The sequence below is a fragment of the Labeo rohita genome, chromosome 5, assembly GCF_022985175.1.
Source record: "Labeo rohita strain BAU-BD-2019 chromosome 5, IGBB_LRoh.1.0, whole genome shotgun sequence".
In the NCBI taxonomy this organism is placed as follows: Eukaryota; Metazoa; Chordata; class Actinopteri; order Cypriniformes; family Cyprinidae; genus Labeo; species Labeo rohita.
Genome location: NC_066873.1, coordinates 37,731,330 through 37,753,085, shown reverse-complemented (window position 1 = coordinate 37,753,085; position 21,756 = coordinate 37,731,330). Strand labels below are relative to the sequence as shown.

General features: G+C 37.0%; 2 protein-coding genes across 2 annotated transcripts in view; one reads left to right on the top strand and one right to left on the bottom strand.

The window, feature by feature from the left end:
* znrf3 (zinc and ring finger 3) overlaps positions 1-15,958 on the top strand; it is an 83,878-nt gene extending 67,920 nt beyond the window's left edge. The window contains exons 3-8 of the mRNA XM_051110557.1: positions 6,952-7,026; positions 10,365-10,496; positions 11,498-11,605; positions 11,823-11,990; positions 14,046-14,148; positions 14,233-15,958. Of these exons, the coding sequence (XP_050966514.1) occupies positions 6,952-7,026; positions 10,365-10,496; positions 11,498-11,605; positions 11,823-11,990; positions 14,046-14,148; positions 14,233-15,899 (2,253 nt within the window). The 3' untranslated portion in view covers positions 15,900-15,958. The remainder of the gene's footprint in view (positions 1-6,951; positions 7,027-10,364; positions 10,497-11,497; positions 11,606-11,822; positions 11,991-14,045; positions 14,149-14,232) is intronic.
* A 1,531-nt stretch (positions 15,959-17,489) lies between these two features.
* coq5 (coenzyme Q5, methyltransferase) lies at positions 17,490-21,480 on the bottom strand. Its single transcript, XM_051110558.1, has 7 exons — positions 21,273-21,480; positions 20,978-21,127; positions 20,038-20,259; positions 19,825-19,931; positions 19,498-19,586; positions 18,988-19,099; positions 17,490-18,108 (listed from the first exon to the last, which is right to left on the bottom strand). The coding sequence occupies exons 1-7, from the start codon at positions 21,472-21,474 to the stop codon at positions 18,007-18,009; spliced, it is 984 nt and encodes a 327-aa protein (XP_050966515.1). The 5' UTR covers positions 21,475-21,480; the 3' UTR covers positions 17,490-18,006.
* Between the last annotated feature and the right edge of the window lie 276 nt (positions 21,481-21,756).

Sequence of the window (21,756 nt, the reverse complement as noted above, 5' to 3'; positions counted from 1 at the left end):
CTAAGTGATGCTGTTAAATGAGCAGTTCAAATAGTTAAATGGTAAGTAGTCAAGAGTTAATAGTAAGGATAAGCAAGGACATACGTTTACATACATTTTATTCCTTTTAGAAAAATGCTTATTTGTTGATTTAGGTTTAAAATGTGCATGTTGATGCTTTCTACAGTTGCATATTGTCAAGTTCACAATGTTTCTTATAGATATTAATACTTCTATTCAGAAAGGATATGTTAAATTGATCAAAAGGGACTTACAATTTATTAAATCTATTTATAATTTTTAATTTAATTTAATTTAATTTTTTTTTTTTTTCTTCAAATAAACACTACTTTTTGAAGAAGTCCACTTCCAAAACAAAGATTCACATATTATGTACTCACCCCCTTGTCATCCAAGATGTTCATGTCTTTCTTTCTTCAGTCGTAAAGAAATTGTTTTTTGAGAGAAACATTTCAGCATTTTTCTCCATATAATGGACTGATATGGTGCCCCGATTTTGAACTTCCAAAATGCAGTTTAAATGCGGCTTCAAACGATCCCAAATGCGGTTGTAAACTATCCCAGCTGAGAAAGAAGGGTCTTATCTAGCTTGGTTATTTTCATAAAAATAATACAATTTTTGACTTTTTTAATGTCAAATGCTCGTCTTGTCTTGCTCGGCCTGGAACAGAAAAACTCCCATCTCATGTTCTCCCTCAACTTCAAAATCCACCCTATATCGCTGTTTTACCTTTTTTGTTAAGGGTGTTTGATCTTCTTTGCATGTTCACTTTGCAAACACTGGGTCGGTACTTCTGCAGCGATGTAGGATGATTTTGAAATGATTTTTGAAGTTGAGGGAGAAAATACGATTTGAGTTTTTCGATATACCCTAACTGTCCTGAACCAGAATACACAGAGTTCAGGGATATCAAGACAAGACGAGCAAATATATTAAAAGGATAGTTTACCCAAAAATATTATGGAAATCAATGGGAACCAGCAAATGTTTGGTTACCCACGTTCTTCAAAAATATCGCCAAATAAATATATATTTTCCGTTATAGGAATGAAGTCGAAAAAATATAATAGAAAATTATTTTAAACTGTAATAATATTCTGTATCCTGTATTTTTAATCAAATAAATGCGGCCTTCGTGCCTTCTTTTGTAAACAAAAAAAATTCCTTTGTTTCTCTTGAACAATTTTATGTGCACTTGCAGGCAGAGTTGCTGAGAGAAAGAAAGTTTAATTTAGCACTAGGTTTATGCTGTGATTTGTGTGACTACATGACTTTTACAAGCTTCATAAACATTTTTCACCCATAAAAATAGTTTTAAATTGTAACACGCTGTACTCATGGTTGCTGTAAAATGCAGCCGTTGTTGCTTAATGGACTCTTTTGTCCATAAGACAAGTATTAAACCATAAGTGTGTGTTCTAGTTAAGGGTTCCAGCTTGTTGGCAGGAAGTTTTGTGTGACACGTTTACACACAGCTTCTAAGAAATACGATTTGGTGCATTATGGATAGTGTGCCAAACTCTTCACCACGGTAACAAATAGATAAGAAAATGGTCTCTGGTTGTTACCAGAAAATGTTTTTGACATGTACGATGATAATATTATGGTATTCTCCACAGTACTTTTTGTATAAACCATCGCCATCGAACACAATGGCATTAGATAACATCACTGGTCCACATTATATCCACAGTACTTTTTTGCATTTGATTAATTGTACTCCTTAACTATATGCATTTGTGTATTTGGGTAAGTTGACCTTTACCTCAGTGATTTTATGTACTCTACTGCATCATAGTACGCTAGTAATTTTGTTAGTAAGAAAACTAACCTCAGGCGGTCAATTAAGTCATATTTGTGGGTGTTTAAAATTAGTTTACCCTACTTTCTAGGTAAACTCTATGTAAAATTCATATTTTTCTATTTCCCGATTAAACCTGCGGACTGATGCTGAAGTCAACAGCAGAAATATAACTTAAAAAATGAAAGCAAAAGAGCTGCTCTAGTCCATGTCTATTTAGCGTTAAGTGTTGTGGTTCTAGCAAGGACCTCAGTGTAAACTTAAGCTAAGTGTGTTGTTTGGGTTTTCATGTGAAGTGTAGCCCAGGCAAACCCAGCAGTGAAGAGACTGTGAGAAAGCAAGCAGGCACAGTTTTGTGCTTATTTTATTTTCTCTTTTTTGCCATTTCCTTTTTTCCCTGCGAGAATCTAGGACTTGCCTAAATAATGTCTTGGCACTTACAGAGAAAATGAAGGGTGATTTAAAAAAAAATCTCACCACATGTAAGTAAACTCTAAATGAGGAAAGTATGCCTTTATCTTTGAGGAAACCCAAAGGCCAGAAGGCAACCTGAAATTACAGCGTAATGGCAGAGCTTTGCTTTCTGAGGACTTAATTACTTTAATTATAGCAATGCAGAGAGTGAGTGAGTGTGTAGGATTGCAGAAATATAAAAAGGGGTGAGGAGGAAAAATCGAAAGGAAAAATTGCAAAAAGATGGGAGAGATGATTGCTTCAAGGATCTGTAAATTGACTTTTGACCAGCTTCACAGTCACCTTTGCACAAGTTGATGTAGTGCTTCTTCAACTTGCAACTTCAACTGCATGTTGCGTACAGTAGCACATTTATTTTTACTACAGTAAAGGTACAGTAACAGGACCTTCTTAGGGCTCTGTGATTTCCACAATGTAGAAAATGGAATCAAGGAATACAGGCATAAAAAAGAAATTCATGGTGTAACTTTAATTGTCACTAGTGCTGTCAAATTATTCATCACTATTAATCGCATCCAAAATAAAAGTTTTTGTTTACATAATATTTGTGCGTATACTGTGTATATTTGTTCTTTTTAAATAAATACACATAAAGTATATATTTTGAAAATATTTACATGTATATATTTATATTCATATATTTGATATTGTATATAAATATTTTTAATATATTTTAAATATATTTTACTTAAATATATACATGCATGTGTGTGTATTCATATATACATAATAAATATACACAGTCGACACGCATATATTATGTAAACAAAAACTTTTATTTTGGATGCAAATTAATCGTTTGACAGCACTAATTGTCACTGCAAATTTTGGTTGGATAAATGAAAAGTATGGCTGTAATATTTATCAAATTGCGGCATGGACTAGTGTATTACAGCATTAATATTAAAGTGCAAAAAGATTTATTAAAAAAAAAAATATATATATATATATATATATATATATATATATATATATATATATATATATATATAATGTTGTTATATTATTATTATTATTATTATTATTATTATTATTATTATTGTTATTATACAAGTAGTACTCCACATAAATTATTATTATTTTTAATATTTAGTATAAAATAAATGCATTTTAAATCTATTACTTTTTTACTAGGGACATTTTATTTTGGTTTTTTTTGTTTTTACCGTGTGTTTGAATTTGTTTTGTTTTTTTTTTTTTGTTTTGTTTTTTTACTAGTAACGATTAATGTTTTATTAAATGTTATTTATGTTCAAAATATTTGTATTTATATATAATATAAATTATATAAAAATAATAATAAATACATATACTTGTAAATATTTCTTAAATATATACATGAATGTGTTTATATTTGTATATACATAATAATTACACACAGCACACACACAAATATTAGGCAAACTCAAACTTTCTGGTATGCAATTAATCGTTTGACAGCCCTAGTTTTTAGTAATTTTAGTTGTAGTAATTTTGTTGTGTTTTTGTCATTTTTATTAGTTACTGTCAGTATATTTTTTTATTTTAGTTTTAGTTTAAGTACATCAAGTTTGACTGGATGAAAATGAGAAATGTCTTTTAAGAAACAAAAATGTTTTAGCTTGTAGTGTAGCTAACTACTTATTCAAAAGAGTATCTACAATTTCAAAGTAGCTTCCCCAACACTGCCGCAGGGGATTGTGCGTGTGACACCTGAACAAGGTGTGTGCGGGGGGTTGCGTGGTGGTCTTTGCTTGGTCTTAAGAACTTTTTTTTTTTTTTTTTTTTTGCTGTCATTAGGCAAGTTGCTACATCACAGTGCATGCTCAAAGTAGATTCCATGTCTCTTTCTTCAAGCCTGTTCCACACGTGCACGCTCTCTCACTCTGTTGCACTCTCTCTCTCTCTCGCTCTCATTCTTTCAGCCAGCCACCCCTCTCTCCAAACCCTCATTTTCTTCCTAAAGCTCTTTTATTCAGCGCTATTAATAATTAACTGCAATTGCCGTCTTCAAAAGAGCCGACACACAGCTGAAGCACACTGATGTGAAGCAAACAAGGTAGAGCGCGAGAGTACAGTCTGTTTCCGCATTCCTGCGGATCAGTCAATCAGCTAAACGGTAGTATGAATTTAAACGTTGACAAGACATAAACAGTCATTAACTTCCACTTCGTTTTCATCTCTAGAGGTGTTCCCTCATCCAGCGTCCAACGAATCCCGTTGGATTCTCGCATGCCTACCGCATTTAGATGGAGCGTGTTCACTTTTAAATGAAGATTAGAGATCTCGTCAAAGCCTCCAGGGGCATGATAAAAATATTGCAATAATAAAATAAGAATATAGTGTTGCTTATCTTGCATGTTTTATTTTATTTTATTTGAACTCTCCTAAAAATTGTTTGCTTTATCCACTATTATGCTGAGATGCGAGGTGGACAAGGGGTTTAAAATGTTTGCTTTGTTCATTTTATATTTGAGTTTGCTGCGTAACCTCTCACCCAGCCCCTTTGTGCTACACCATTGCCGTCCCATGAGTTTTCTCCGGGTTGTTTTTGTTCTTTTCGCTCAAGCTTTAACAGAAGTCAGAATGGGAATCGGTTTCACTGTGATTTTCCTGTGGGATCCAGCGAGTCTTGTGTTGAAAAAACATCTCTTATTTGATAATGAAAGTTGGCGTCAACATTTTTAACAATGTTCCAATGTTTTATTTGGTTTGGACTTCTAAGTTACTATTTAGCGAGATCAGTTTACCACATTACCAGACTCATCATAGTGCGGTGCACATCAAAATACGAAATGACATGGTTAATATGTCAACTTCCCAGTCAGCGTGTGCTCGGAGTCAGATTTAGCTTTGTTAAACTTAGAAAATACCATGGGAATATTAGATGATTACAAATAGCGACTAATAATGAAAATGAATTGTATGAAAAAATATATGTAAATTAAGAAATGCCCTCAGATAATCATACACTGTAATTTTCTACTAAATCCCAGCCTAAACCAACTTTCTTATTTAGGCCTTTTACATGAGACTTAGCTTGAGATAAATCACTTTGACGTAAATGAAGAGTGTAATGGCGTCTGTGGGTACATGTATTGTTTGTTGAACAGTCACTGGCAGTGTCTCTACCACACACACACACACACACACACACACACACACACTCATAGACATGCATAAGCACACAAGCAGTGTGTGGAGAGGCCATGCTTTCTCTCATAGTACCCAGAATGCCTTGGGCTTGGAGCTGTGCCATCCCTTTGCTACTCTGATAACAGAGTTATAGAGCTGCACATTGTCGCTTTGATCTCTTTATTTTGCTTTTTTTGTTTCAGCCTGTTCTTTTTTCTTTCGCTTGAGTGTAGTTGGAACTTACCCAGCCGTCAGTGTGTAAACAAAATGCGAGTCTGGCTATGTGATGTCGATCAACTATTAAAATAATAAAACAATGAACATCAAAATGGCAATAAAATGGTGGACAAATGAGGCAATGATAGCACAACTGAACACACTGATCAAAGCTTTGAACTGTAGTTATGTACCACAAGCCACTTTAACCATCACAAAGTATGTTTACTTGCTCTGCACACTGACTCGTGAGACTTCTAGATGAAGTGTAAGAGCGACCTCTATTGGTTGGGAGTGAAGCAGGTAGAACATTTAACATGGTATTGAAATATGTGTCCCTGGACCACAAAACTAGTCATAAATAACACGGGTGTATTTGTAACAGTAGCCAACAATACACTGTATGGGTCAAAAGGATAGATTTTGTGCCAAAAATCATTAGGATATTAGCTGAAGATCATGTTCCATGAAGATATTTTATAAATTTCCTACTGTAAATATGTCAGAACTTTGAGTAATATGCATTGCTAGGAACTCCATTTGGATAACTTCAAAGGTGATTTTCTATATTTTCAATATTTTGAATTATTATTTATTTATTTATTTTATTTTATTTATTTTTTTTGCACCCTCAGATTCCAGATTTTCAAATGGTTGTATCTCAGCCAAATATTGTCCCATTAATGCATCAATAGAAAGCTTATTTATTCAGCTTGCAGATAATGTATAAATCTCAATTACAGAAATTGGTCCAGGGTCACATACTTACTTTTGCTGTGTTTCTTTAAATTGGGCTGCTTTCAAATGAATGCAAATCTATTAAGAAAAACTGGAAGCCTTGTGTTTCTCCCACATTTTAAGCATTTGGGGTTTGCAGACGACTTGTAATTTAAGTTGTCGGCTTTTCCTGCAAACGTAATAATTATCAGTACTGTTAACTAAAAAGCTATTTTTAATTTAAATAAAGCTGAATTAAAATATGCTTATTAATTGAAAAAAAAAATATTCAGATTATTGAAATTACTCAAACTAAGATGGAATTTAAAAATAAAGCTAAAAAGTAATACAAAATTAAAAAAAAAATAGCAAAAGCACCTTACAAAATTACTAAAACTTAAAACAAATAAACTCCAAAATATTAATAAATAATGACTAGTATATAAATAATACTTGTAAAATAGTAGTACTAGTATATAAATATGAAATGGTATTTACTTTGCAGTGCTTCAGTTTACTTTGCTTTATTTACTGTTTAATTTCAGCACTACTTTAACAGTTTTTAATGAGATATTGGACTTTTAAGTGATGTAGAATAACCTTTTTCTGTTTCTTGTCATCCTCACAGGCAAAGAGAGCTGTTCAGAGAGGGGCCACAGCTGTTATCTTTGACGTCTCGGAAAATCCAGATGCCATTGACCAAGTGAGTGTAACATCAGTGATGTGTTGAACCTTGAACGTCTTGACAGCTTTGACTTAATTTGATCTTTATCAGCAGTACTTTCATTTTTTTTATATTAGCATTTCCAAGGGCAGTGCCTTGAGAAGCATATTGGATCAATTATTATAGATGGGTATATAAAGTCACTTTTCATTGTTAAGTCAGTTCTGACCAACCAAGCTTTTGTAGAAGGTTTAATGCGTTCAGTTGGTGGTTCTATCCCTTTATGAAAATCAGCCAGGGTTTTATAATAGTAAAAGTGTAGTAACAATGTTTTTGGTGGATTGATTTACTATTTTTATAACCACAGTTTTACTACCAATAACATGGGTAAACTATGGGTAGTGTAGCAAAACCATTGTAAATTTGTGGTTAGCGTGGTTTAACTACAATAACCATGTTTTTTTGGTCTTGTTATAGTAAAAATAAATTACACTACCATCAAAAGGTTGTGGTCAGTAAGCTTTTCTTTCTTTCTTTTTTTTTTAAATCTGTTTTAGTCAGCAAGGATGAATAACAGTAAAGACATTAAATAATGTTCAAAATTTGAACTATATTTAATTTAAATTTCAAATAAATGCTGTTCTTCTGAACTTTCTATTCATCAAAGAATCCTGGAAAAAATGTCACATTTCCAGAAAAATATTAAGCAGCATAACTGTTTTCAATGTTGATAATAATAAGAAATGTTTTTGAGCACCAAATGAGCATATTATAATAATTTCTGAAGGATAATGTGACACTGAAGGCTGGAGTAACGGCTTGTCATAAATTACATTTTTAAAAATATATTAAATAGGGATTTTTAAAAATTGTATTAGGGTCATTTTATAATAGGGTGTACAGTTAGAATTTGACAATGTAAAGAAAAAAGTTTCCCTTTTTCTCAAAAACCCAAACATGACCTTGCATAGCTGCGTTGAAACAATCTATATTGTATAAAGTGCTATATAAATAAAGGTGATCTGTAGGAATATGTGCTTAAAATACCATCTATGTTTGCTACTGTCCGCCATGTTTCCTTTACTGGGTAACACATTTTTAGTGTTTTGGGCCTATACTCAACATGGAAGCCTAGAACTACTGAGCGGATGGTATGTGTAGAAATATATTTTCATAAAACATAAGTTTTAGTTAAATTGTCTTGTTAAACCTTGCAGCAATAATACTTGTGTAACACTGTTGACAGTCAATTAATTTACTCTTGACGCAGGTTTACTAGTTTAACCAATATTAGGGTAAGGAGAAAGAACATAACTTCTAGTGTTTCATCCATGTGCTTCTAGACGAAATATCATCATACTGTGCAAATTATGCGAGAATTGGACAAACCATTCCTTTTTGAGGGGGGTTTTCGGGACACAGATAATATCACAATAAACACTTATTATTTTTGAAGCGCACACCCAAATGTCTTAATAACATAATCTAACTGAAGGCAAAACAATGAAATTAATTTATATTTGATTTATAATTTTCATGCTTAAATGCAGAGTAGAAGGAGCAACTTCACAAAATCAGACAGCTGAATACCAAGGTTGTATGTACCATTTTTGAACAAAAAATATGGCTTTTTCAACATATAGTGGTTTGATTGGAAAAAATATAATTGTGTACTAGAAAATGAAGCTTTGGGGCTTTATATTGATTAAAATATATTACAAATATTGTCACAGACATGACATGTACCCACAATTATAAAATGACCCAGTCATTTTTCAAAATATTACTGTTTTTTATTAATGTTTTTGATCAAATATGTAGCTTTTGTCGAGCATAATTAGTTTTTGATGGTAAAATTTTATGAAAATGCTGTAGCAAATTCTAGCTAAATTGCTGAATTTTTAGAAATGGAAAAATATGAATTAAAAAAAAAAAGAAAAAAAAAACAGATTCTGAAAAAGTAATCTGGGGACCTTTGGCGTACTTTTAATTTTCAATCTGAGCACCACATGCTATTTAGGACAGTTTGGATGTACTGGTATTTCCTTTAAGAATCCCAAATGTAGTTTTTCAGCAGTAATTGAATGGTGTGTTGTCCACTACCACTTTATTTCCATTTACTTAATGGAATCAGTACCGTGGTGCAGCACCTATTCTCACCACTGTCTGTGGAAAAGGCTGATCTGCGGAAGTCCTTTTCTTTGTCTCTGCTTTTGAGAAACCAAGGGTCTTTTTTTCCACTCCCCTCTCTTTCACTGTGGTATTTTTCTCTTCCAAACCAGGCCCAGACTTGCTTTTTTTCCCCCCTCTCCCTCGTTCAGTTGTAAACGGTGTACAGACGAGATAAAAGAGCTTCTGTGTAGACCACATGAAAGGAGTCAGCGCAGTACATTCCAGTGCCAGCACCTCTGTCCAGACTCATTCGGCTTCCTCGGTCGCACAGATTACAGTTTAAAGCCTCAAGGCTTTGGGGAGGACGAGGAGAGTTTTAATCACGGGGCAAAGCATTAAGGGAAAAGCTTTCATCATCACCTGCTAGGTCCTACTCTCGTTCCCTACCCTAGTTCTGTCCTTGTTCATTTTCTCTCGCTTTTTTCTCCCCAAGTAAGTAGATGTATATTACTAAACACATCTGTGATACCTCATACAGTGGAGGTTCATGAAAGTTGCCTGGTGGGATAATAAATGGATGAAAATTCCCATAGACTCCAATAATATATCTTTTTAAAAACTTGAGGGTGTGTAAGCATAGAGAATGCCTTGTTGGAAATGTGAGGCTTTCCCTGTGCATCTTTTCTTGAATGAAAATCCAACAGACCCAAAAAATAAGAGGGGGGAAGAACACTTAAATGACTATCTTTCAACTTCCCATATTTCACATGAGAGACATGACGACAGAGGGAGAAATAGAGGCTTGAATATCCCTGGTATTTCCCTCAGGTTTTTCAAATTACAGACTGGAGCTGTAGTCTGAGGGAGCTACGAGGCTAAATCGAGCATCCATATTCGCAACATGCAATTGGTTTACTGCTACTTTCCCCTTCTATAGAGAAAAAGAGCCAACCACAGTTTCCATGTCTGGACTCTATAGGTTGCTTTTTCACATGGGTGTATGTTGTCGGGAGAGCTTTTCCCCAGCAACCGAGTTCATGTTGATTTGGCAGATTGAATAATGATTGGAAACGTTATTCATTCAAATAATTACATGTATTTTTCCGAGGGCATCTTTAGATGTAAAGCCATAGCAGTGTAATGGGTTTTGTTGCTGCTGCTTTTGAGAGTTTTTGCTCTAAATAACTATATCGCTTAATTGTTAAGTGGTCTGGCATGAGAACTTAAAATATTTTTCTCAAGGTCTGTCTTTTCTCTCATTTTAGCTGAACCAGGTTTCAGAGGACCCTTTAAAGAGACCGGTGGTCTATGTCAAAGGAGCCGATGCGGTTAAACTGATGAACATAGTCAATAAGCAGAAAGTTGCACGAGCCAGAATCCAACATCGACCACCAAGGGTAAGAGCTGATGCTTGTTGCATGAGTTACAGGAGAAGTTCACTTCCAGAACCAAAATTTACAGATAATTAATTCACCTCCTTGTCATCCAAGATGTTCATGTCTGTCTTTCTTCAAGTCATAAAGAAATTGTTTTTTGATCTGTCCATGGACTTCTATGGTGCCCCCGAGTTTGAACCTCCAAAATGCAGTTTAAATGCGGCTTCAAAGGGCTCTAAACGATCCCAGCCTTATCTAGTGAAACGGTTGGTTATCTTCCAAAAAAAATTACAATTTATATACTTTTTAACCTCAAATGCTCATCTTGTCTAGGTCTGCATGAACTCGTTGTATTCTGGTTCAATACAGTTAGGGTAGGTCGAAAAACTCCCATCACATTTTCTCCTCCAACTTTAAAATCATCCTACATCACTGCAGAAGTACCGACCCAATGTTTACAAAGTATACATGCAAGAACGTGAAACGCCCTTTATAAAAAAAATGTAAAAAAAACAATGTAGGATGATTTTGAAGTTGGAGGAGAAAATGATATGGGAATTTTTAGACGTACCCTAACTGTCATGAACTGGAATACACAGAGTTCATGCAGAGCTAGTCGAGACAAGCATTTGAGGTTAAAAAGTACATAAGTTGTAATTTTAGTAAATAACCGTTCGTTTTCGCTAGATAAGACCTTTATTTCTTGGCTGGGATCATTTAGAGCCCTTTAAAGCGGTTTTTAAGCTGCATTTTGGAAGTTTAAACTCAGGGGCATCATAGAAGTCCACTATATGTAGAGAAATCCTAAAATGTTTTCCTCAGAAAACATAATTTCTTTCCAATTGAAGAGAGAAAGACATGAACATCTTGCATGACAAGGGGGTGAGTAAGTCTGTAAATTTTTGTTCTGGAAATGAACTTGAAGTGTTTTTTTAACAAAGTTTGTAATCTTATTTTTTGTATGTAAGGTTTTCTGTCTTTAAAATGTGCTGACGTCTTTCTGTCTTGGTGTACTATTGCAGCCCACAGAGTATTTTGACATGGGAATCTTCCTGGCGTTCTTTGTTGTGGTGTCTTTGGTTTGTCTCATCCTCCTCATCAAGATAAAGCTCAAGCAAAGACGCAGCCAGGTGAGGCTCCACAATGCAGTTTGATATGGGTTCCATTACATTATAATTCAATTTGAGGTCTAAATGTTGACCTCATCGCTTCATGCTATTCATTTGCAAAACGGTGCCTTGTTTCATGTCCATGTTCAATTTAAAGAAGTTTGTTGCGTGCCATTCTGACATGCCTTGTTTTTCTTCTCTCTCTTCTTCTGTCCGTAATTGTTTTCCCACCTGTCAGAGTTCCATGAACCGGATGGCCATTCAGGCCCTGGAGAAGATGGAAACGCGCAAGTTCAAGGCTAAGGTCAAGGGTCAGCGTGAGGTCAGCTGTGGAGCATCAGACTCCGTGAGCAGTAGTTCCACATCAGACTGTGCCATATGCCTTGAGAAATACATCGATGGCGAGGTAATGATCTTCAGCAATGTTCAAAAACATATTTCCTCACCTTGTCAGTTCTCTTATATCTATTCCAAAACCAAATGACAGGCTAACAGACTAAAGGAGTATGCCAAACCACTTCTGCGGAACCCTGGAAAATTAGTCATGCTTTCTAGTTTATTTATTTTGGTTGATTTGGTTATGGGGTAATGGACCTCTCTGAGGTTCTTGACAGTGCTGTCCTAAACATCCATATCTTATCCTCCCTGAAAGTCTTTTGTCTCGCAGTGTATGAAGACTAATGCTGGTGCCGTATTTTTATTCGTCTTTGCGGTTGTGTGTCATGCTAAAAAGGACACAACAAAGAAGTCAAGGCGTCTGGGAATCACAGAGGAAGTGGCAATATAAAAGGCTCAATGGCATCAAAGAGTTTGTCTGTGATGATGAAGAAAAGCAACAAAAGCAGGGTGGAAAGGCAGAGGGAGGGGGGATGAGTCATGCTTGGGGACAGAAAATTACTTCAGTGGGTGAGAACTGTGCAGTTACGCTTTCTGATGGAAAGCATTGGGGTTCATCTCTTAAAAAAGGGTTGAAAATGTTCAAGTTTTTGATTTTGAGATTTACTTGAGGTTAATCTCAAAGTCTTGTGAGCACTAGTTTTTAGCATCTTTAGCACTGGCATGTTGTGTAACGGTGGCGCCATCTAGAGTTTACATTGCACAATGTCATTTTTAACGACTGAAGTGGTGTCAAATTTGTAAACTTTCCTGTAAAATTTAGTTCCAACCCTAAATAAACACAGCTGAACCAGCTAATCAATGTCTTCCAGGGTACCAGAAACTTCCAGGCTGTGTTGGGGCAGGTTGAAGAGAAATTCTCTAGAACATAGGTCTCCGAACTCAGTCCTGGAGGGCCGGTGTCCTGCAGAGTTTAGCTCCAGTCCTAATTAAACACAACTGAACCAGCTAATCAATATCTTACTAGGCATGCTAGAAACTTCTAGGTGTGCTGAGGCAAGTTGGACCTAAACTCTGCAGGACACCGGCCCTCCAAGGCTGAGTTTGGAGACCCCAGCTCTAGTACTTTGGCCCTCTAGGACAGCGGTGGTGAATTCCAGTCCTGGAGAGCTCACCTGCCCTGCAGAGTTCAGCTCCAACCATAATAAAACTCACCTGCCTGTAGCTTCTTAGTAAGCCTTCAGACCTTGATTAGCTTGTTCAGGTGTGTTTGATTTGGGTTAAAGCAAAACTCTGCAGGGCTGCAGCTCTCCAGGACCGACGTTCGCCACCCCTGCTCTAGGATTAAGATTAGACACTCCTGATTTAAAGTATCAGTTACTTGAAAAAAGCCATATTACCCTGTAGCCCAAGACTGGTTGCCCACTGAAGCTAAGCAGGGTTGAGCCTAGTCAGTACCTGGATAGCAGACCTCCTGGTAAAACTAGGTTACTGCTGGAAGAGGTGTTAGTGAGGCCAGCAGGGGGTGTTCACCCTGTGTGGGTCCTAATGTCCCAGTATAGTGATGGGGACATTATACTGTCAAAAAGCACCGTCTCATCACGGATGAGACGTTAAACTAAAGTCCTGACTCTCTTTGGTCATTAAAAATCCCAAGACATCCTTCGAAAAAGAGTAGGGGTGTTACCCCAGCATCCTGGCCAAATTTGCCTATTGGTCTCTGTCCATCATCATGACTTCCTAATCATCCCCATATGCTGATTGTCTTCACTCTGTCTCCTCTCCAGCAATAAGCTGGTGTGTGGTGGGCGTTCTGGTGCAATATGGCTGCCGTCGCATCATCCAGGTGGATGCTGCACATTGGTGGTGGTTGAGGAGATGTAACAATGTAAAGTGCTTTGAGTACCCAGAAAAGCACTATATAAATGTAACAAATTATTATTATTATTATTGTTGTTATTATTATTATTATTAAAAAATGGATACCTATAGGTATCTGATTTCGGAGGGCCTGCAAATATTGCATCCCAGGATGCTTTAAAATGTCACTTCAGTAATTGTAAGACTTGCAAATATGTTAAGACAGATTTGTTGACCGCTCAATCCTTTCCTTCCCCACCTACAGGAGTTGAGAGTGATCCCTTGTGCACACCGATTCCACAAGAAATGTGTGGACCCTTGGCTACTTCAGCACCACACTTGTCCACACTGCAGGCACAACATTATTGGTAAGCATAAGATGCTGATTCAAATATGTCAAAATTTATGGTCATGAATCAGTTCATTTCTGACATGCACATTTTTCTACCCAGAACAAAAAAAGGGAAACCCAGGCGCTGTTTGTCTTGATCCGGGAAACCCAGTCCACAGCCGCCAGCAGAGAGTCGTCCTCCCAGTTCATTATCCAGGAAGGGTGCACCGAGCCGGGCAAGTGACGGCCTACCCTACGCGGACCAGCATGGACCCCCATGGCAACCCCATCACTGTTCTAACAGTGGACCAACACCCTGAGCAAGGCCTCTATCCTTCACAATCTTCCTTTATTCGGGGTTACCCTGCCCTCCACTTGGAACACACCCTAAACCCACACCATTGTGGCCTGGAGCATCGTGCCCCTGCTTACCCACAAACCCATACTTTCAAACGGCCCAAATTCCACGGACGCAACTTTTCTCGTGCTGCCTGCTTTTCCCAATACGAGACCATGTACCAGCACTACTATTTTCAGGGCTTGACCTTTCCACAACCTGAAGGCCAGCAAGGTAACGGACTCCACAAAGGTCACAGTCGACCCTTCCAACCAGGACTTTTGTATCCTACTGTGGTGCACATGGCACCAGCTTCCTCTTCCCGCCTGGGTGACTCCGGAAGCACCTCGGGACTTAGTTGCTACCACGGGCATCGCTCCGTGTGTAGCGGTTACCTTGCGGACTGTCCTGGAAGCGACAGCAGCAGCAGCTCGGGTCAGTGCCATTGCTCCTCGAGCGACTCCATGTTGGATTGTACGGAGGTCAGCAACCAGGGTGTGTACGGGAGCTGCTCGACATTCCGGAGTTCGCTAAGCAGCGATTACGATCCCTATGTGTACCGCAGTAAGAGTCCATGTCGGGGATCGGCTGGGGAGGCTGGGACGGTGTTTGCTGCCACCCCTCAAGCTGATGACACGTCGGCCCCAGTATCAGGGATGGTGGACTGCCTGCAATCTCCGGTTGGAGCGTGTTACAGTTCTGGGGACCAGTTGTCTAACTGCAGCCTGGAGCCCAACTGTAGTAGCCACTCTTCGGTGGAAACCAGGGAACTTACTAGCACTACCTCAGCCGGGCCCCTAGAGGGCACTGTGGCGGAAAGGAGCCACAGCTCTGTGAAGCCTTGTGGAGAACAAGGGGTAGCTTGCAACTGCTGTTTCGAGGTACCCAAATTAAACTTGGAACATAAAGGTATGGAAGGCGACGATAGGGGACACTGCAGGTGGGCTGCGGAGTCTCAAGCGGTTGCTTCGCCACAGAACTTTTATAGCGTTAGCACAGAGCAGCTTCCGTCTCTGGATCACGTTAGCTACGACGGACTGCCTTGCTGCTTCTACACAGAAATGACTGTACACCGAGGAAGTGCTAGTCATTACGCTGAAGACTGTTCAGTTAACGTACAGTATGCCCAGACAGACAGTGACGGCTGCATGGGACAGGGTTGCTGTGAGCTAGCACAGCGGATACCCATAATTCCTGAGGATACAGACTGTGAATTAGGCTTGGGTCCAGAACCACAAACAAGTTTGCTCCCTCCTAGACTTCCCATAGAGAGGGAGGAGAGAACTTCTGAGGAGCATTGTGACTTGTTTTTCACCTCAGGACAATGTAGAGGTCAAGTTTATCAGCAGCCTCAAGATGAAGAGGTGCGAGCACTGTTCCCCTCGCAGTGTAGCGGCGTGTCTGAAACTCAAGGGGGCGGCAAAGCGTTGTTTGATGGATCGGGGCTCTGATAGGATGCCCTACCACAGCACAAGCTCTTGAAAATCAATAAATGTTAAACTTTTTAACAGTTTTGTTGTTAAAAGTGTACTTACCAGAAAGGGTTTGAGTTTCAAATTAAGATTTTACAATTGTAGTGTTGTTGTTTTTTTTTTTCAGTGTTGTTCTTGTTCATTCCTGTGGCCTTCAGAATCTGTCACATCAACACAATGTTTATAGAAGGCGAAAGTACAAAGCTATATTTCACATACTTCCTCATGCAACACAAACTCAGAAATGTGAGTCGTACAGAGCATAATATGCTTCGTTCTTGATTGGATTAGGACCAGGGAAAATGTCTGTACATGTATATGACTAACTTTTACATTGTTTAGATTATGCCTGAGTTCCACGTCATTAGCTAAGATGATTTGAATGCTCTTTTTACACATATTTCATTCGAAATTGCATGCGAGCGGTAAGAAGTCATACAGCATGTACGTACATCTCAGTCAACTAATTTCGTTCAGAGAAATACAAACCAAAACGGAACACTGCATGTTGAGGGAGTGGACATCAGGTGCTGAGGTAATTTCTCTGAAAACTTAACAAGGAATATGTACGCCTCCCTCTTTCTCATCATTTCTCAGGGCCTTTATCTTTTTAGTACAGAAACAGACCAATAAAAAGCTTTTTTTTTTTAATATACTTTATCAATGGAGACTACTGAGCTACACATATATCACACCAAAGTTTAGTTTGTCTCCAGGGTACAGTCAAAACACCACTGGTAGAATTAGAACCTGACTACTCTAGGGTTAAAGGTGTAGGATGTCTAGTATTTGACCCCTAACAATTGTTTTGTTTAATTAAAGCTAACCGTTTGTCAGAAAGACGCCAAAGTATAATGGTTTAAAGAGATTGGAATGCAGTGGTATATGTATATATATCAAAAAACGCATAATTACCTTTAATAACTACACGTTGCACTCATGCTTTTACACATACGTCGTCATATCATCATGCCTTTCTGTTTTTACAGAGTATTTTATACTGTTTCTATGAAATGTACCCATACAGCTTACACAGGCGGTCATTTTAAAATAACTTTATTTATACATAGACTAAAACAGTGCCGTAACATAAGAATCTACTCTTGCCTTGCATAGAGATATGTACTGCAAATATAGCATTTTTTTTCTGGGTACTTGAGTCACTATTTAATATTTCGTATTGTTTGTAGCACTTAAGATTGTATAAAAGAAAATGTGTACAAAAAATTAATATTTTTTAATTTTTTTAAAGATATAATTATTTTCTCCATTATCATTTTACAAATGTTAAAGGTTAGAGCTTGATCTGTGTATATTTCTGTATCTGTATAGCAGCACATTTCATAAATGGAAATATGTTCTCTGAATATTTATTGACTAATATATTTATCTTTAAGCCATGTCTTATGTTCAGAGTGTCTGTGAGGTTGTTGTTGTTTTTTTTTTGGAGATCACTAATAAGAGACTTTGTAAATACATGGTAATTGCACACAAGACGATTAAATATTCTCTGACCAAAAACTGATTTTAAAATTTTAGTACAGTTTTGTAACAAAGTGTACAAAGATCTTAAAAAATATATGGTTTTATTAAAGTAAAAACACACATTTGAGTGTTTCCTTTTCGCCAAGCACAACACATCACAGGGATGTTTTTCATTTCAAGAACCAATTCCAAAAGTGTGTGGATCCACTTTTGCAGAAATTTGATACAGATTTAGAATAGAGCGAAAGCTCTGCATTCTTAATGAGTCACTGCAGTGGGAGCATTTATTACTAAACTTACGTTTTGTAATGGGATCAAAGCACAAATTGTTTCTTTTATTAGGGCAGCATGTGCTTCCCAGTGACCAAAAACCAAAAACATTGTCCAGCTTGTACAAATAAAAATAGTGCTCACATTTCATCAGCCTTTAAAAATTAAGCCATTTTCAACATCTCAATCAAACCCACAACACTTCAAAGAACATTTCAGTCTCTGCTATTTTCACTTTAGAGGGTGAAAGTGTTTCCATTGCCAACAGAACAAATACAAGAACAAAGGACTTTTCATACTGAGTTTCCTGTGACCCCAGTGTCTGGTCCACTCAAAGCTTGAATCCTGAATGAATAGCAACGATTCCTCCTGTCAGGTTAAAATACTGGACACAGAAGAAGCCGGCATCCTCAATCATTTCCTTGAATGTTTCCTGTGAAAGACACATTTGATGAAGCTCTCGGTCTCAATTAATTTCACACAAATACTGAAATGGTTTACTCTGGCATCTAAATGATATTTGCATGTTATTTATTTATTTAATATAATTACCAATATGAGTGGTTCATGGTTGACTGCTGCATGTCCACTTACAATATTCTAATAATGAATTTTCAGAATATTTTACAATCGAAAAATCACTATAAAATGGCATTTAAAATCAGCAAACCGAGGCATGGACAAAGCTTTACCAGGAAAACCAAAAAATTAAAGCTTCAAAATGTAAACCCTAAGATATAAAAGTGCCTGTAGTTGATGAAATACCTTTATAACTTTTAAATTTAAAGACCCACAACAGTTTTATTTGAGGGCAAATTAAGGTAGACATTTAAACTTTGCATGAAAGGGATAGTTTACCCAAAAATGAAAATTCTGTCATTAATTACTCAACCTCATGTCGTTCCAAACCCGTGAAATCAAGAAAAGCTACAAGAATACTTTTTGTGCACAAAGACAAAAATAAGGGAAGAAATCGTTGAATAATGTTGTTATTTTCACACAAAAAGTATTCTCTAACTTCATAAAATTAAGATTGAACAATAGATGTCATATGGACTGTTTTAACTACCTTTCTGGGCTTTGAACGTGTCAGTTGCATGCTGTCTGTGCATGGTCAAAAAACTCTCAGATTTCATGAAAAATATCTTAATTTGCATTTCGAAGATGAACGAAGCTCTTACGGGTTTGGAACAACATCATGGTGAGTAATTAATGACAGAATTTTCATTTTTGGGTGAACTACCCCTTTAAAGACTTTTCTCTGAAAACATATTGTGCCTATAAAACAGCTGTAACATTAAGTGGATTTTACCTGGTCTGGGAACTTTCGGATGCTCTCTACCAAATACTGATATGATTTCCAGTCTCCAGCAATCACTTCACCCAACACAGGGATCATCTGAAAACTATATGCATCATACAGCCTGCAAAAAAAAAAAAAAAAAAAAAAAAAAAAAAAAAAAAAAAATCAATCATGGAACAATATACATATATACTGTATGTAAACTCTCAAAAAAGGGAAAAAAATAAAAATAAAATTGAAAAATAAATGTTTTAATAAACATTTTTGCAATAACACTTTTACAATGCATATTCCAAAGTGTTTACGAAGAATAACACCTTACAAAACACCTGCATGCAGTGAACAAGTCAAAGAAAACAGTGTAAGGGACAGTAAAAATGTTCAATGCATAGTTATGTAGTTAAGAAAATCCATGAAAAATATCATTATTGAAATAAAATAAACATTTACCGATGATTATACACAAGATTAAATGAAATTATATGCCTTGTATGTATATGTATATATACAGTAAATGACCTTGCGAGAAGAGGGTTGGTCACTTTGCTGAATTCTAAACACATGAAGCGTCCACCTGGTTTAAGGACACGGAAAGCTTCTTGAAGAGCCTGCAAAAAAAGTAATCATGTTAAACAATTACAGCGACGGACCGATCAAAGACACATCACTTAAAAATAGGACAATAAAAAATGATAACAACATGAAATTTGGAAACATTTTAGATTAGAGAGAGACATACAAATTATGAGCAGAAGAGCAATATTGAGTTGGCTTTCAATACAGTGATGTTTTATTCTAGTTTTAACCTGTATTCAGGCAAACGGATGTGGAGTGCAAAGCCTTTACTTGCTCTATGTGGGTGACATTTCTGATGCCGAATGCAATAGTGTATATGTCGAACTGATCGTCATCAAACGGGAGCTCTTCTGCATCACCCACGACCCAAGAAAGACCTGCAAACGTGATAATGAGACAACATTTATGATATAGGAAACTACATACAATACAAACTTAACCAAGTGTTTGGTTAAAGATGACTGTACCTGACGATGACTGTACCTGTAGTGATTCCTGCTTTTTCCGCCCTCTGTTTACCAACTTTGAGCATTTCTTTATTGATGTCACACACCACAGCACGGGACTGTGGACACCCTGCTTCGTCTGACACATAATGATTGGTGATATCCCGCCACGATGGAGTCTGATAAGATTTTGCTTTCAACCGCTGCTGACGATCATACATTGAGCGCGTGTACTCCAGGAAACGGAAAGAGATGTCACCTATAACAGAATAACACAGAGTTGAATTTAGGGTACATGTTCACTTAAAAAAAAAAAAACAATTAATATTCATTAACATTATCTATTTGACTGCACTAATACTACTGAGAACAAAAACTGAACTAAACTAACGCGAATAATGACATTTTGTCCAAGATGCAGATAAGTTTAAAGTTTGTTTCTACATCAGAACAGATTTGGAAAAATTTAGCATTACTTACATCACTTGCTCACCAATGGATCCTCTGCAGTGAATGGGTGCCGTCAGTTTGAGAGTGCAAACAGCTGATGAAAACATCACAATAATCCACAAGTAATCCACACAACTCCAGTCCATCTGTTAACATCTTGTGAAGCGAAAAGCTACATCTTTGTAATAAACAAATACATCATTAAGAGGTTTTTAACTACAAACCGTTGCTTTCTTTATTCCTCCAGTGAAAAAGTCATCTTGTCTAAATCAAAAGCGAAATATGCACAGATCACGTGCTGTTTACAAATAAAAACAGCTTTTCATGTGGATTACTGTGATGTTTATCAGCTGTTTGGGCTCTCATTCTGACGGCACCCATTCACTGCAAAAGGATCTACTGGTGAGCCAGTGATGAAATGCTACATTTTCTCAAATCTCTTCAAATTAAGAAACAAATTCATCTGGGAGACAATACGGGAGACAAGCCATAGCTGTAAACAAGAACAAGTCATGGTTGTGATTTACCTGTGCCACCAGCTGTGTCCAGCAGTCGTAGTCCCGGTTGAGGATTCATAATGTGCAGAAGTGTGTCTTTCCACAGTCTGTGTATTCCCAAACTCATGGCGTCATTCATCACGTCATACTTCTTGGCCACACTTTCAAACACCTTATACACTGACAGTCGAAGAACAACGGGGTAAACGGAAATGTATTGTCTAATGGGAAATATTCTAGCATACACTATCACAGACTGAATTTATACACCTTCGAATATGCATAGACAGCTAATCGTACCAACAAACTAATGCATGTAACTCACCTTTCTCTGCTTTCTCCTCCTCTGGAACTGTTTGGAAACCAAAGTGCGTACTTCTACCCTCTGTGCTATCGCTATATCCGCGACACCCTGTGATTCCAGCACGACAGCATAAATGTTTGACTCGACACCTTGAAACACGATAAATATTTCGCGTAGAATCGGACAGAACTCTAAGGGCAAGCGCCCTGATGGAGGCCGCCATGTTTCGCTAAAGTTCAGTTACGTACCAAGCGCTTGCGTCATAAACCTGTAACGCGACGAGTTGTAGTCCGGCGAATCGTTAATGGACTACAAAAATGAAGATACATATGTGACACTGAAACCAGTCATAAAGGTCAGTTTTTTGAAATTGAAAGCATCATCTGAAAGCTGAATAAATGAGCTTTCCATTGGTGTATGGTTTGTTAGGACAATTTTTGGCTGAGATACAACTGTAATCTGAAGGTGCCAAAAAATCAAAATACTGAGAAAATCGCCTTTAAAG

Bases quoted from the DNA above. Each gene is read 5' to 3' on its own strand.
- coq5 (XM_051110558.1), bottom strand. From the start codon at position 21,474: ATGGCGGCCTCCATCAGGGCGCTTGCCCTTAGAGTTCTGTCCGATTCT. The intron at 19,932-20,037 runs GTACAGTCATCG...TCACGTTTGCAG, and splicing joins AAAAGCAGGAATCACTACAG to GTCTTTCTTGGGTCGTGGGT. The intron at 19,587-19,824 runs GTAAAGGCTTTG...CTTTTTTTGCAG, and splicing joins ATGTCACCCACATAGAGCAA to GCTCTTCAAGAAGCTTTCCG.